General features: G+C 44.5%; 2 protein-coding genes and 1 long non-coding RNA gene across 9 annotated transcripts in view; 1 reads left to right on the top strand and 2 right to left on the bottom strand.

The window, feature by feature from the left end:
• On the bottom strand, positions 1-3,619 carry LOC146490537 (uncharacterized). The gene is made up of 2 exons (XM_085153095.1): positions 3,005-3,619; positions 1-2,921 (listed from the first exon to the last, which is right to left on the bottom strand). The coding sequence occupies exon 2, from the start codon at positions 1,081-1,083 to the stop codon at positions 184-186; it is 900 nt and encodes a 299-aa protein (XP_085009221.1). The 5' UTR covers positions 1,084-2,921; positions 3,005-3,619; the 3' UTR covers positions 1-183.
• Positions 1-16,386, bottom strand: part of LOC146490533 (protein NLRC3-like) — a 133,633-nt gene that overhangs the window by 42,944 nt on the left and 74,303 nt on the right. For 4 of the 7 annotated variants that reach the window (XM_085153071.1, XM_085153069.1, XM_085153066.1 and 1 more), the window contains exon 1: positions 3,615-3,729. The exons of the other annotated variants lie outside the window; for them this stretch is intronic. The gene's annotated coding sequence lies outside the window, so the exon portion shown is untranslated. Of the gene's footprint in view, positions 1-3,614; positions 3,730-16,386 lie in introns of those variants that run through there. 7 annotated transcript variants of the gene reach the window in all.
• Positions 5,388-11,098, top strand: LOC146490536 (uncharacterized). The gene is made up of 2 exons (XR_014872707.1): positions 5,388-8,768; positions 9,169-11,098. It is a non-coding gene; the product is annotated as an uncharacterized LOC146490536 (long non-coding RNA).

Genomic DNA, 16,386 nt, shown 5'->3' with positions numbered 1-16,386 from the left:
GAGAAAAGAGACGTCTTTAAGTTTCTGGAAGACGTTTCATCCAAGAAGCTTCTTCAGCTCTAAAACCAAACGGTGGAGAGTCCCAGATATTTAAACCTGAGACAGAAAGAGACGCTCAACATTGATCATGTGATGAGTCACATGATCAATAGTGGGTCAACAATATAACAACAATATAAACACTTATTTCAAGGAGGAAACTGAGAGCCTGTTCACCAGGAGCAAAGACATGTGGAGCACAGACACCTGGAGCACAAACATCTGGAGCACAGACACCTGGAGCAAAGACATGTGGAGCACAGACATCTGGAGCACAGACATCTGGAGCACAGACACCTGGAGCACAGACACCTGGAGCACAGACATCTGGAGCACAGACACCTGGAGCACAAACATCTGGAGTACAGACACCTGGAGCACAGACACCTGGAGCACAGACACCTGGAGCACAGACACCTGGAGCACAGACACCTGGAGCACAGACACCAGGAGCACAGACACCTGGAGCACAGACACCTGGAGCACAGACACCTGGAGCACAGACACCTGGAGCACAGACATCTGGAGCACAGACACCTGGAGCACAGACATCTGGAGCACAGACACCTGGAGCACAGACATCTGGAGCACAGACATCTGGAGCACAGACACCTGGAGCACAGACATCTGGAGCACAGACATCTGGAGCACAGACATCTGGAGCACAGACACCTGGAGCACAGACACCTGGAGCACAGACACCTGGAGCACAGACATCTGGAGCACAGACACCTGGAGCACAGACACCTGGAGCACAGACATCTGGAGCACAGACATCTGGAGCACAGACATCTGGAGCACAGACACCTGGAGCACAGACACCTGGAGCACAGACACCTGGAGCACAGACACCTGGAGCACAGACACCTGGAGCACAGACATCTGGAGCACAGACACCTGGAGGACAAACACCTGGAGCACAGACACCTGGAGCACAGACACCTGGAGCACAGACACCTGGAGCACAGACACCAGGAACACCAACATCTGGAGCACAGACACCTGGGGCACAAACATCTGGAGCACAAACATCTGGAGCAGCATGTCGATGCTGTTGGTTGAGATCCTAAAGACTGAAGTCCAGGCAGCTCCAGCAATGATCCACTGATGTGTTTTTATTCTATGTATGAATGTTTTTATTGACAGAGATGAAGTTTGTGTGTCAGTGATGCAGTGACTGTTGTTGTTACCTGTACAGGCTGGTTAGACTCTATGAAACAGATCATACAGATCTCTGCATGTTAGAAGAGACTATTAAAGGTCATGAATGAGACAAAGGCAGGGAGGCGTCCTTTACAGCTAAACAGCAGACTGAGAGAACAGCCAGCACCTCTACATTTATCACATTATACAGCACATGTATGATACTGACAGGGATGATAAGAATTTAGTGATTCTGATTCCATCATTGATATTACTTATTGATTCTCAGTAGCTCTGCTTTGACAGTCACCACCATCACTGAGCAGCATATCAAAGACATTTGTGCACATTAACTGCATGTTGTGGGTCAAATGTTTGTGCATGTTGGAGGCATTTCCTCTTTGTTGTGATCAGTGTTGGTCATTACTCAAAAAAGTTATTATCACACATATTACACAGAACAATTATTAAAAGTAATGGAGTACGTTACTTCATTACTCCTCATAACATTACTTTCATGTTACTGTGTAAAATGAACAAATGAGCATGTAACAATCTAAAGCTGAGGTACAGCCCCACACACCAACACAGATCCTGATGAGGTCACGTGATCTTTCTCTGAGTGTTTATGAACACAAATCAAAGATGAAACAGCACAAAGACACTTATGGAAGAAATATAGTATCATCAGAATTCAACTATTTTTAGACATTGAATTTATAACACAAAATTTTTATCCTCCAAATTTCCCTGCAAAAATTTCACCTGCAAAAATTCAACTGCAAAAGTGATGAACTTGAATGACCCAAGCCAGAGCAATCAGCACTAGATCGAGTCGAGCGGCTCTCAGCCAATTAAATTACTCTGTTTGATCACATGACACCATTAGCCAATAGTGTCTCCCCTAAAAGAGAGCTGTTTAAAGGTGAGTGATTAAGTTTTTCTCCTAAATAGGGATCATTACAGAACGCCTAGTCCTACTTAAAATCCCATTTATTTTTATTTTATTTTATCATCTACTCAAACTAAGGAAAACGTTTGACTAACTCAAAGACAATTTCCACGCCTCCCCTGCCTGTCTGCAGAGGCAGTTTTGAAAACAAGGCAAACATTAGAAATATTAAAATGGAAATATAGGATTAATATAAAATACAATTAGGGAAAATGTAAGGAACACAATGTAAATGATATTGTAAAGTCATAAAAACAGCATACTCCGATTAAAAGAAACATGTAATTGGGTAGGATGATAATAATAATAATAATAATAATAATAATATTAAAAAAACATGTACAAGATGGGCATGTATACGTGTACCCAGAATTAAACTACTATAAAGTTGTAGCATGCCAGACCATCTTGACTGAATGTCACTGCGCTTTTATGGTAGACGTACTCAAATTGGTATCTAATAAATGATTAATTCTTAGATTTTATCAAATGTTAATTTATAAATTGTTTCTGTCTTTATGTGTTTGTTTCAGATTATGCAAGATGAAATTATTCAGTGAGCAAGACACTTGCTGTAGTCTTTCTAAAGTAAACCTTGTATTCTGATTCATCACAGCAGCAGTTCGGTTGGATGATGTCAGCAACTGCAGCTGAGAGCCGCTCAACTCGATCTGCTGATTGCTTGGGTCATTCAAGTTCATCACTTTTGCAGGTGAATATTTTTGCAGGGAAATTTGGAGGATAAAAATTCAGTGTTATAAATTCAATGTCTAAAAACAGTTGAATTCTGATGATACTATATTTCTTCCATAGACACTTCAAAGTGATTCTACTGTAGAAACATGAACAGGTAGAAACCTGCAGCCTGACTGCTCATCACTTTGTTACCTGTTCAGGTTCAGCAGCAGCAGCTCACTTTATCACGGTGCTGGTCTGGGGTCAGTGTTTACTCAGCTTTAACATTACTCTGGGTTCTTGGCTAGCTTAGCGTTAGCTTAGTGTTAGCTTAGCGTTAGCTTAGTGTTAGCTTAGCGTTAGCTTAGTGTTAGCATGCTGTGTGGCTAGCTTAGCGTCAGAGCTCTGCAGGTGTCTCGTGTGTAAATATTAATCACAGTGACAGTAAAGGAGGTAAAGGGCTGTGACGTCATCACGTACGCTGCGTCCTCTGTGGGCTCTGAGTGAACTCACAAAGTACAAACTACAAGTACACAAACACGAACGTAGCTCAGAGTGGCGGACACACTCGGCCTCGTTGGTCCAGCTGTGAGTCCGTTACCGTGAACTATGGAGCGGCAGATTTGTGCTGAACTAAGCTGCACACAGCTGATGTTAGCCAGGAGAACATTACACACTGACTTTAATGGAGAGACCGGAAATACAAACACACACAGTTTGTTGTGTGAAGAAATCAAACATGAGCTGAACAAACAGTAAAGTTCCTAAAGACAAACTGTTAAAGGAGGAAACAAAGCAAACTTACAGTTTCTTCACACACCAACAACAAGCTCCACTCCACACCTGGACACTAAACACGGACACACAGGTGAGCTGCTTCCTGGAAGGAGGCGGGGCTCCACCTGAAACTCAGCACAGGTGGGAGGGGCTCAGCTCTGTGTGTGCTGATGTGTTAACTTTAAAAATCTGCGTCTGACTGCTCAGACTGAGTCAGAGTAAAGTTCACATGCTGACGTGTGGAGACATGAAACCTTGTTGTAGCTGCAGGTGTGAACACACTGATCCCAGATCAGCTCTGCTGTATTTGTAACATGAACATTTCTGCTGCAAAGCTTCAAATGTTCAGCATGTTTCTCTGTTTCCAGTCTATAGATCCAGTCACACTTTCTACCTTCACCTGTGCAGGAAAGACTGAGAGCAGAGCTGAAACCAAGCGTCCAATCAGTGAGCAGCATCAACACCTGAGCTTCATTCAGACTCTGTTATGTTATCATTGAAGATGTTGTGTGAATGAAATGATGTAAATATCCAAACAACTTCTTGTATGAAGCAGTCACTGATACACTACTGTGTCGCTGACACACACTGTGCGAGGTCACTTCCTGTGTTTGCTCTTAGAAACATGGCTGTACAGTGTTGTATGTGAGCAGCACACAGCCATACGTCAGCACATCTTCTACATTTCCACAGTCAGGCTGTATTAGCAGAACAAAGAAACGCTGTGGATGCTCCTCATTTGAACAAATGTCACTCTGATCCAAAACAAACAGGAAAATGCATCAATACAGAAGATGACAGAGCCAATCAGAAATGTGCATATTACTGCTCAGAGCTGCAGCTTCACTCAACAACTTGTCATATCCAGATTGTTGACACGAGTGATGAAAGGTGTGCTTGTGTTCTCAGAGCTCTGCTTTTTAAACTGGAGCTTGTTCCTTCTTCTGATTGGTCGATCTGTGAGCGACTTCCACAACAATGAAATACAGTCAGACTGAGATCCACCACAACTCACAGCTCATCTTTACTACAATCATGTTTTTCAGTCCCATCAGGAAAAGTTTGGGATCCAATAAGATCCACTTAGAGTGGATGTTTCCACTCAGTGTTCCCACATCTTCCAAAGCCGTGGAATTTCCCGACACTGCCACAGACAATGAAATAATGTTCCTTTATCTTGTGAACACTTTCCACAGTTCTCAGGTATATTTGATTCTATGTATTGATCCCAGTGCTGTCACATAAATCCTCATTAACCATCTGTGCTGGATTCATCTGAGATGTGCATAAATGTAGTGCGAGCACTTTTCCAATCACTTTCTGATGTTTCACTTTCACAATCTTCCTTCTCGTCCCTCGACTGTTCTGATGAGAACAGCGTCAGTGTGTGATCAAACTTTGAGACGATACCTTTACTGAAACCATGTGAGTTTAGTGTTTCTTCCAGAGCAGAAAGGAGGTTTGGAAAGATCACATATTCTGGTTCACAGACATAAAACTTCTGAGCTCAGCAAGTTCTTCATTCAGGATCTGGTTTCTAAACTCCAGGATCATCCAGAGCAGCAGTTTAGTTTGCAGGTTCACTTTATCTCCTGTATATTTAACTTCAGCTGTGCTCTCAGACCGACCGTGGACCCAGCAGAACTGGGTTCAGATCTCTGGGGCCACTTACATCACCTTCATGTCCCGGGTCCATGAGAGCTCTTCAACACCACCTGGTGTTGAACTCTACAGGACCAGTGACTGTAGTACAGAACCATCACTGTGTGAGGACACAAACCAGTATGTTCGATGGTGAGGACCCAGTAAACGATCTAAATACTGCAGATTTAAGATAAGATAAGATGACCTTTATTAGTCCCACAGGTGGGAAATTTGTTCAAAAAGATAAGAAAGAAACTCAGAATGAGCAGAGCTGCTGTAACAGGCTGCCGCACACGCCGCAAGTAAAGAGGCTGATGCTAAATGATGAGGTCACTAAACAGGAAGTACAGAAAGATTTAACTGTGTGTCACATGATGATGTCACAGTCTCTCTGTCTACCCTGTGGGAGGGGCCTAAAGTAGGCATGAGCATTACAGCCATTTCCTCCAGACTGAGAAAACAAAGCTGAAGCAGAGAAACTAGAGACAGAGCAGCAGCAGCCACACAGACAGGAGGCGTCTGCATCAGTGACTCTTTGACATTATGTCCACATCAAAGCAGACACACACTGGGACAACACACAGGAAGATGATGGACGAGGTGGGAGGCGGAGCTAGTCTCCAGTTTCACCAATCACAATCCATCAGGACTGTTCATCAAATGAAACGCTCGCGTCGTAACGAGACGTCGACACGACCAAACGCCATCACAGACACGTCTCTGCTCGCTGTCAGAAGACGAGGACGATGAAACAGGAAGGATTGAACTCTTCTGTGACATCAACGCCAGCAGAGGCTGAAACACATCCTGACCTTGAACATCACAGATCCCCACGGGCACACTCCCATCTCACACATCACATCCTGTAAGAGGAGGAGAGCGCCGGGGTCGTGCTCAGGAGATATGAAGTTCAGTTAGAGCAAAGAGCATAAAGCAGCATGTAAACAAAGTGCACAGGGTTCATTCATGTTTGCAGGGCGCCCATCACTGCGCCGCCACAGCTGGAAGTGTGTGCGAGTGTTCAGTCACCCTGCAGGGATCTGTGATTACTCTCAGAGAAAACCAATCATGATACAGACACTTTTCTTTCTCCCTGCTGGAGGTTGGCTGGACTTCTTTACTGTCCAACAGCTGAGCTGGACAGAAACAATCCCAGGTTTCCCTGACTGAAGGTCACCATGCTCACCTCAGCGTGGGAGGAGTTTCAGGCCTTCAGACAGACGGCTGCAGGTCAGTGCTGCACCGACGTTGTTGGGTCCTGAGTCATGGGGACAGCAAACGACTTGTCAAAGCATCTGCAGGAGAAGAAAGCTGAACTTTATTAAGCAGCAAAAGGACATCAAAGCACTAGATGTGAGTAAAGAGCTGCTCCTCGGCCCCATCATCGTGTGCTCGCTGCAGCTTCTACATCAGGTTCTAGTGGACAACCATGAACCTGAACTCAACACCTGAAACTGTCCAGCAGCTCTTTGTGTCTCCACGTCTCTGCTGGATGGACTCACCCACTGAAGCCAGGACTCAGTGTGGAGCTGGGTGTGGAAAACGTCCTGTATCACCATCACATGACACAGAGGGTCCACAGAGGGTGTCACGGGTAAGCTCACGGTCACTGGGAGGCTGAGTGTGGAGTCAGTGTTGCTGTGGTTTGTGTGTGTGTGGAGATGAAACACACCAGTGTGTCCTGTCACATCTGTTTGACCTCTGTCACAGTGAGCTGACCTCTGCTCCTCCTGCGTCTCTCACTGGACTAACTTTGTTAGCTGGACAACCATCGTGTCCACAAAATGTTTCCTTACAAGGTGAACGACGTTTCATTTAAACTGAATCTTGGATTTTATTGTGAAAAACCTCCTTCAAACATGTCCGAGCGTTACAGAGTCTGTGGATTTTCCCACAGACGTTGCTCCTGTGCTTCCACAGCTGTCACACAGACACATTACCGACTTCATGTCCAACGAAAGCTGCCAGATTTGTACTTTTCCACATCCTTAAATGTGTTTTCAAATTAAAAGCAGCACTTCCTGTTTCCATGGAGGAAATGTAAACCACGTGGGAGCTTTAAACATTAATGTGTTTTCAAATTAAAAGCAGCACTTCCTGTTTCCATGGAGGAAATGTAAACCACGTGGGAGCTTTAAACATTAATGTGTTTTCAAATTAAAAGCAGCACTTCCTGTTTCCATGGAGGAAATGTAAACCACGTGGAAGCTTTAAACATTAATGTGTTTTCAAATTAAAAGCAGCACTTCCTGTTTCCATGGAGGAAATGTAAACCACGTGGGAGCTTTAAACATTAATGTGATGCTGTTGACGTCTCATTTTCAGACAAATAGAAGAAAGGAAGTGTGAGGTCTGAGGTCTGGTCCTTTTAATAAAGATGCATTTCCTCCAGTATAGCCATGAACTCGTGGGGCTGAATGATCACATGTTATCACAGTGATCATGAGGCTCAAAGTAAAAAGTTCAAATAGACTGAAACACTGTAGATAAAGGTCAGAGGTCACGTTGATGCCTTCATGTTTGACCACAGAACGGTCAGTCTGAGTAACAGACTCTGTGATCAGTGATCAGTGCTGTGGGTCCAGGTCAGATGTTGGATCTCTGATTCTTTCACGTCCATGTTAAACAGCTGCTGCGATGAACTGTGACTGTTAGCAGTAATTAAATATGTCTGCACACTGTGAGAGAGCCGTCCTCCATCAGTGAGGCTGACAAACGCTCACACTGGGAACAGGAAGCAGATTTCTGTCTGACTGTCCTGATGGACAAAGGATGAAATCCTCTGTGACACAGTCAGCCTGTTACAGCCCATAATAACAATGAACACTTATTAAAATATGAAAGGATCACGTTAGATAAAACTGTTTTTAATAACATATGTAAACAGATCCAACAACATTGACACAGTTAAGATCAAATCATTAGTTCCAGCTCACATGGACTGGAGTGAGGACACCAGTGACTGAAAGAACCAGTGTTTCCATCAGACTCATGAACATCATCATGTGTTATGTTAGTGTCTCATTCAGCACAGACACATTATTTCTGTTAGGTCCTGTCAGCTGTCAGCACTCTGTACAAGCACGACTGTGAACAACAGACTTCTTTTAAATGTGTCACATAAACATTCAGTGTGGATTTGATCCAGATGTTTCTCCGTATGTAAGTTACTCAGGCATCAAATAGATTTGAAGTCTTTATGATCCTGAGCTGACTTCAAACAAGGAGCTTCTCAGACTAACAGCACGAGCACAAAACTGAAAGGATGAGAAACAAAAGTTTGATTTTAATGCTTCACAGAAAATCTATTTGAATACGCTGGAGACTCATTTAGGTCACTGCTGTTGTTTCACTCAGTGCAGCGTTTCTGAAATGTCTTTGTATTATAGTGAATTTTGAGCTTTGCAGGATACAAAGAAGAAGAAATCAAAGATTACAGCAGGTAGTTGTACAGAGGACGTCAGCTGATGGAGCAGAGGGAGGCCGACTGTGGATGAATGAGGAGGTGAAGGCCTGCAGGCGGGTGGAGACAGAGGAGGTGATGTCACTAATGACTTCAGAGCAGCTTTCTCTTATTAACATAGTTGTTTGGTCACGTTGTGTTGTAATGAGACACGTACAGTTTGTGGACCCGGGGCTTTGTGTGTTTGTGATCAGTCTTGGTGTTGAGGATTTCTCATGTTCAGCTCCAACAAAGTTGGAGCTAAAACTCTTCCTGTAGCCACGTGTGCTTTGCATTCTGCAGCAAAGTTCTACAGATGTGCAAAGATCTGGGCGAGCAATGAGCTGTGACATCAACATGAACTTTCTGTTTCCTCCAAAAGTCCACAGCACTTCCTGTTGTTGCTCAGACGTGACTGAGAACTCTTTGAAATGACTTAGCGTTAGCTGTATGCTAGCTACACTCTGACTTTCAGCTCAACGTCTTTTGCCACCAGGATGTTTCCCTCAAAGATGCTCGTAGGTGGATCTGACTGTGGCCAATCACCACCTGCGCCGCCCTGATCAGATACCCAGCTGGGATAATGAGCTCGCCAAAGGAGAAGACTGAAAGCACTGACACGAGGAAGGAACGAGTCAGAGGACCAGTGAGTGTCAGCAGAACCACTGTTCAGGACGAGACCACAGACATAAGCCACGACTGACCGTGTACTTAGTGAAAACCTCAGACAGCAGAAAGCAGAGAAAGAGGAGGAGCAAGGAGAGCAGCCATGATGGAAGGACAGGTATGTACCAGCAGCAGATAGAGGAAGTGGCTCTGGAGATATTTATAGTCAGTCCTCATGCATGTGCTGTGCATATAGTAAGTGTCTGTCATGAAGCTGTCATGTGTGCATATCTGTGGTCAGTAAAGCTGATTGTGATTAATAGCTACACCACAGAGTGCCCAAAGAGTTGTTGCATTGTTAGCCTTGTTTAGGGAGGGCTGGGGTTTCTTTGGAGCCCCAATTCATTAAAGTTAGTTCAGCACCGAGTGAAAAGAATCCCTGAAGACTCAGCACAGAAAGTGTGGGACACAAGTTTGCTTTGGAGACATGGACTGAGTTAGAAAACTAGCCAACATGATTTATAACGGACAGTCATCATTAATGATGGAGAACTGAAAGGACATGAAGGCTGCGCTGTTACACTTTTTGATAGCTGGAAACTTTAACTGTCATCAGAAAACATCAAATATTCTGGATCCTCTCTGCAGTGTCTCGTCTTTCCTCTGTGACTTCCGTGGATTTTAGCTCAAAAATGTTTTTAAATGGTTTGTCAGCAAACTGACCTCTGACCTCTACAGTACTGACCTGTACAAAGAGCTGTCAGTCTCAGCTCTTCTCTCCCAGCACTGGTGGAGCAGGTGTAGTCGCTGCTGACAGCCATTGTTGGTTTTCTCAGAGACAGGCGGAGGTCTGCAGTGTTGAGAGCATCAGCTCTCATCGATGTGCGCCGCTGTAACGCTGCTTTTGTCCTCTGAGATCACCAGGTATGAAATCCGAGTACTGACAGGGCAGCAGGACAGATCTTTCCCCCTCATTCACTTCCATGAGCACAGCCAAGGCATGCTGGGAAACTGAGGACACACCAACAGATGTAGAAATGACCTGCATGCTGTGGGTTTGTGTCCTCACAGGTGACCAATTAGCTGCAGAAACCCAAGCCAGGTGTGTGAATACTGACACATGGACTCTTCTTTATAATAACTACACAATAGTGAGCATTAGTATGTAGTTTATTAATGGAACCAAACTGTTCCTGTTATAGCTGACTTTCAGGACCTCCAAGTCTGCACTTATGTTTATTATCAGTTGGAGCCCCTCCTCATTCTTCTTCTTCTTTGGTGCAACCCTGTAAATTTTGGGGTACCCCTTTGGCCCCTCCCCTTTGCTACAATTCCCCTGTGGGAGAGGTCGGTGTCATTTCTTTCCCAACACTGTACAACACACATATAATGTATATTTAGCCACCCTGATGTTTCTGATTGTGTTTTTAGGTCAATTATTGTCATCATTGTGTCTTTGCTAGATGCTGTGAATGTGTAGTACGTGTGTGCCACAAATGTGTCACAGGCACAGTCTATGCTAGCATGAATAGATCTTGCTAGCTTGGAAGTTGTGGTGGGTGGAGCTAACCCTCGTCCCTCCTGTTTGCATTTGGTTGTAGGAGCTGGAGCGAGCAAGTTAATGACTTGGAGCTCTTTGTTTCTTTGACCTTTCATTGTCAGACACAACGTAGGAACACGCCGGTTACATTAAGACAGATTTAAAAGATCTGGATCAATAAGTTCAGAACATCATCAGTGACAGCAGTTTTATATGTCTAAAGTATGACACACAGACAGACCAGTTATTTAGGAGCTGTTATGGTTGTAAATTATAGGTTTATTACTCAGAAAATGATTAATGAAGTATTTAGATAATAATGATGTTTCAGATGATTAACATACAGGATAATTCTGGTTCTATAAATGTTATGAAGTTTGATTTCTCTGAGGTTTCATAAATACTCATCTCTGACTGTAATTTCTGGTAACTGAGACACTTACTAGTTGTTATTGTTAGTTAGTGCTTTTGTCTGATCTCAACGAAGGTGACGATTATTCAGACTTTCAGGAGGTTTTAGATGAACCTGAAAGGCCCACAGAACCAAACACGTCTCAGCTGTGATCACAGCAGAAACAGAAAAACACAAAGTGATCAAACACATACCAAAGCCTACACTGCCATCTAGTGACAGAAACTAGTACTGCTAGACAACCAGGCTGCTTTAAAGCAGGTGATATTTAGGTTGAAAAATAAAAAATAAGTTGATAATAAACATTTGACAAAATCTTTTGGCAGCTAACATCTGGAAGTGAGCTGTTCTTTGGTGGTAATTAACAGTTTATTCTTGTTGGTAATTATGTAATGAAGGGTAGCAGTAAAAGTCACACACACACAGAAATGTTCCTCCATGGCTGACAACAACAACTACAGACACGTCTGTGACTGCGATGAACACCTGAGTGTAAGACGAGGACTGAATATGATACAGTAACAGTCAAATATGAATGTGTGTAACAGCATGATTATGTATTATACATATATCAGAAATATGTGACATTTTACAGCATGTCAAATCTATCTGAACATGAAACCAGTGTTAAAACCATTTCAGTCTCAGTCAGTGTTACTGAAACATTCATCTCCAACAGCATCACTGACAGACAGTTGGAGCAGCTACAGTCAAATCATTGATCAGTGTTTTTACAACATTAGCTGCTGTTGCTGCACTAGTGCTGCTGCTCTCTTTCTCTTATTGTAGGTCTTTAGCTAACAACATCAAGTGTCTTCATGTGACTGTTGTCTAATGTTCAAATGTAGATAGCACCACCTGCACCACCCTGTTCCACAGCACAGCCCTCTCATGTAGGCTTGGCTGCAGCACATATTAGCAGCTGCAGTGACATCAGCTTTCTGTGCAGCACTAGACAGGAGATCCCGCTCCATAGTGTCATCACATCTACAGACGGTTACATGTTCTCACCTGGTAATAAGAAGCTCCAAGATTAACAGACTGAAGGAAATACAAATGAAAGTTACAGTAAACTGAAATCTTGGAAACACAACATGAAACAGCGTGGGAAATATGTTCATGTTGCATAAAACATGTGTTGCATTACAGATATTTAGATATTTAAGGTGGGATGGGCTCATCCACCCACTCTCACACCATCATATCACCATCCTGGGTTAGTGTCTTGGTCTCAGCTCACAACATCAGCACAGTCTCGGCTTGGCTGAGGTAGTTGAGTGGTTCTTGTTGTCCCTGACAGCTGCAGGGACAGTGCCATCAGCCATGCAGCAGCACAATGACTGCTCAAAGTCAGTGTGGCTCAGTCTACTGTAAACATTGTCCTAAAGTGGTGGCAAAGTGGCTGCAAGCTGCCTGTACATGCACTCCCAGTACGTGCACCTGCAGATGATATCCACAAAGCTCTGAGTGTCACAGAGTGGGCCTGTGCTCAGGTCACTCTGCCCCATTGAATTCTACTGACAGAGTTTTACAAGTGTGAGGAAAGTTATATATACAAGTTGGTGGCTGATAAGTTCTTGTAGTGACACCTCACCCCCTTGGTTCTTATTGGTTAATAGTAGCTTAGAGCATCTGCACCAATCATAAAAGCACCAAGTTTGGAGCTCGTGGGTCTCTGCAAGTAAGTCCCTGTAATGTTGGCCAAGCCTGATATACTAGAAACATCTGTCATTACCAGCAGATGAAGCTGCCCTTAAAGCAGGATCTCACTTTAAACCTGACTAAAGAATTTGCTATTAGCATACTATGGTTATATGTCTCTCTCTCCTGTCTCTCACCTGTCTGCCTGGGCGGAGCTCAGCTGGGCCCCGCCCTTGGCCCACGCACCTGCCGTGAATCTACCTGATGACCTGGACTCGTCGTGTGATTACTCTGTTTATGCTCACCGCAGTTCTCTTGTGCTCAGGTTCTCGGACTCGTCCGTGACCCCGATCTGTTTCCCTGGTGGCGTGGAGTGGAGTGAGAGTGAGTGAGCTGAAAACAAATACGAGAGGAGCGAGTGAGCAGAGCGTGTGTTGGACTTTGTCCCTTTTCCCCTGGACCATTGCACATCCTGCCCTGTACACGTGGGGGTTTGTAAATAAATGTACGACTGCTGTTCTATGTCTGTGAAGGTTCTCAGTCATCCAGGTCATCGTAGTCAAAGGAGCTTGCAAAGAAAAGCGTCTGGACTTCTTTAAGTTACTTGAAGACGTTTCACCTTCATCCGAGAAGCTTCTTCAGTTCAAAGGTCAAATGGTGGGGAGTCCCAGATATAAACCTGGTGGGAGTTTCCCCCACAGAGGGACAAAAGGACCCCCTGATGATCCTCTAATCGCCTGAGCCAAGGTGTGAAACTGGGTGTGGGTCCCAATCAGCCAGAGTTTCAGGTGAGCTCATTGTGAAACCTGGCCCCACCTTATCATGTGATTTCCTGAGGTCAGATGGCCCAGGGTGTGAGTGGGCGTTAAGGCGTCTGGGGAGGGATCTCAAAACTGGATTATAGATGGCAGAGAGTTGGTGTCGTAAACCACCGCCTCTGTTCAAAGATGGTCGCTCACAGTGGACATAGATGCTTCTTTCACTCCTCTTTCAAACCATCTGTCCTCTCTGTCCAAAATGTGAACACTGGCATCCTCAAAGAGTGACCTTTGACCTTTAGATGCAGATGGACAGCTGAGTCTTGTCCTGTGGAGGTGGCTCTTCTGTGTTGTGCCATGCGCTTGTGAAGTGGCTGTTTGGTCTCTCCGATGTAGAGGTCTGGGCATTCCTCGCTGCTGTCCAGCAAACACCACATTGTTAAGTCTGTGTTTTGGAGTTTTGTCTTTCAGGTGAACCAGTTTGTGTCTGAGTGTGTTGCTGGGTCTGAAGTACACCGGGATGTCATGCTTGGAGAAAACCCTCCTGAGTTTCTCTGATACACCGGCTACATAGGGGATCACAATGTTGTTGCGTCTGTCCTTCTTATCCTCCCTCGCTGGTGTCTGATCTTCTTTTCTGTGCCTCTTTGCTGACTTTATAAACGCCCAGTTAGGATAACTAGGGTGACCATCTCCCTGACTGCTCCTGCTGCCCTCCAACATCTCCAGCTTCAACGGACTTTAGGATTATTTTCCAACTGTTAATTATCCGAGCCATTTCCTGTCATGTTTGATATATTACACTGACATGTTTTTCACCTTATTTAGCCTCATTTTCAAACTTGCGAGATAAATAAAGCATTTCTTATGTTAAGTAATGATTAATTATGACGTCACAAAGGAATCATCCTATTATCACATCCTGATGAGTTTGATCCTGAAGCAGCTTTTATGTCAAACTTGCTGCCTGTTTGACACCCGTCAGAGTCTCTGCAGAGGTTTTAGTTGCAGGCTGACGCTGCGGTGATGTGCTGCCACCTGCTGGCAGCTTCCTGTAACTACACAGTCTGTGTGAACAGCTCCACAGGCGTTCAGTCCCTGTAGTGTCTACTCCACAGTGGGAGCTTGTGCACTCTGTGTGCTGGTGTGAACACTGAGCTGAGAGCATCAGCGACCATAACCATCCATTTCTTAAACACAGAGGTCTCTGCTGTGGTTCCTCTCACTCACCACCAGGTGAGGATTTCCTGTCATTGACACTCACTGGACCCAAACAGGTAATTATAGTGTAAAAAGCTGTTTGTCTACGAGCTTGTCTCTCACACTATCATGTGATTTCCTGAGGTCAGATGGCCCAGGATGTGAGTGGGAAGGGATCTTAGGGGGACACTCCAACAGGGTTAAATCTGGGACTCTTCACCATTTGAAGATTTAAGCCCTAGAATTGAAGAAGCTTCTCAGATGAAGGTGAAACGTCTTCAAGCAGCTTAAAGAAGTCCAGACGCTTTTCTTTCCAAGCTCCTTCGACTACGATGACCTGGATGAACCTTCATGGACATACTGACATAAACTGATCTGTAGAAGAAAATGTAGAAAAATGACTTATATGATAAAACATGTTTATGATAGTTTAAGATATATTTCATACATCACACTGACTCCACTCTGACATCACTGATCAATAATCAAACAGATCAAACTGATTGATCAGCCATCAGAGGAGTGGGATCAATGGAGCTGCTTCTGTTCCTGATGTTTGATCCTGGAGCTGCAGAGGAGACACGACAGCTTCACACAGAAACACAATAAAAGAATAAGTGAAAGCAGAGAGAACCAAGTGAAAGTGAACAAACACCTGTAACTGTGAGCAGCACGACTCTCCATCGATGATGTTTCCCTGGCTCCAGGCCACACAGCTGTCTCTCTCTGTGGGGCGTTTAAGGGTCAGGCTGAACCGTCCGCTTTTCACACGCTCGTCTTTCTTTCACTCGGTCTATGTTGCAATCTGGACTGCAGAAACTGAGCCCTTTGAAAACAATGATGCATTTTAGTCATATGATGCAGTCATGTGACCAATTAAACTGAGTGGGTGGACGGCATTATACAGCAGTTCTTTTGTTTGCTCTCAGTTTTGACAGCCCTGTTAAAGATTAATATCAGTTTATACATGCTGCAGATAGCTCCACATAAAACTTTTCCTCCACATTTGGCAGCGAAGCTTCAAAGAGCCGGAAAGTAAATAAACAGCACATGGAGATGACTTCCTGTGTGAGGCTTCAGTGTTAGTGGAGCCGCTAAAAGTGGTGGATCTAAATCTGCACCTCAAAGTGCGTTTGCATACAAGTAGAAGGGGAGTGAGTGGGTCAGCGCTCAGGGCTCAGACACTAAGTTGGCCTTAAACACACCATTTATTTCCATGGAAACAGACACAACCAGAGTTACAGGTTAAAATCCCCTATACAATAAAAAGAGTCTCAACACGCTAAAAACCAGCCGCAGAAATAACTCTACACTGTCAACACAAAGGCTAAACTAATGTTTCCATAGGCTAAAATTCCCATAATGCCACAGTCCAGCCACACGCGGGCAGATGTTCCTGATCTGAAACAGGAGAGGAATTTCTCTTCCGGGATGGAAACCACGCCGGCCAGAAGAACAAGGGGGAGGGGCTCCTGTCGCAGACCTGTCTCCTCCTGACAGCGCGTCACAGTCCCGCCCCACTCCACACCTGAACACGGCCTCCGTCGTAGCCAGATG

Source organism: Neolamprologus multifasciatus, unplaced genomic scaffold (genome assembly GCF_963576455.1).
Source record: "Neolamprologus multifasciatus unplaced genomic scaffold, fNeoMul1.2 chr03_unloc_1, whole genome shotgun sequence".
Classification (NCBI taxonomy): domain Eukaryota; kingdom Metazoa; phylum Chordata; class Actinopteri; order Cichliformes; family Cichlidae; genus Neolamprologus; species Neolamprologus multifasciatus.
Note: the sequence above shows the minus strand (reverse complement) of the source record. Positions and strands in the feature narration are given on the sequence as shown.

Bases quoted from the DNA above. Each gene is read 5' to 3' on its own strand.
- LOC146490537 (XM_085153095.1), bottom strand. From the start codon at position 1,083: ATGCTGCTCCAGATGTTTGTGCTCCAGATGTTTGTGCCCCAGGTGTCT.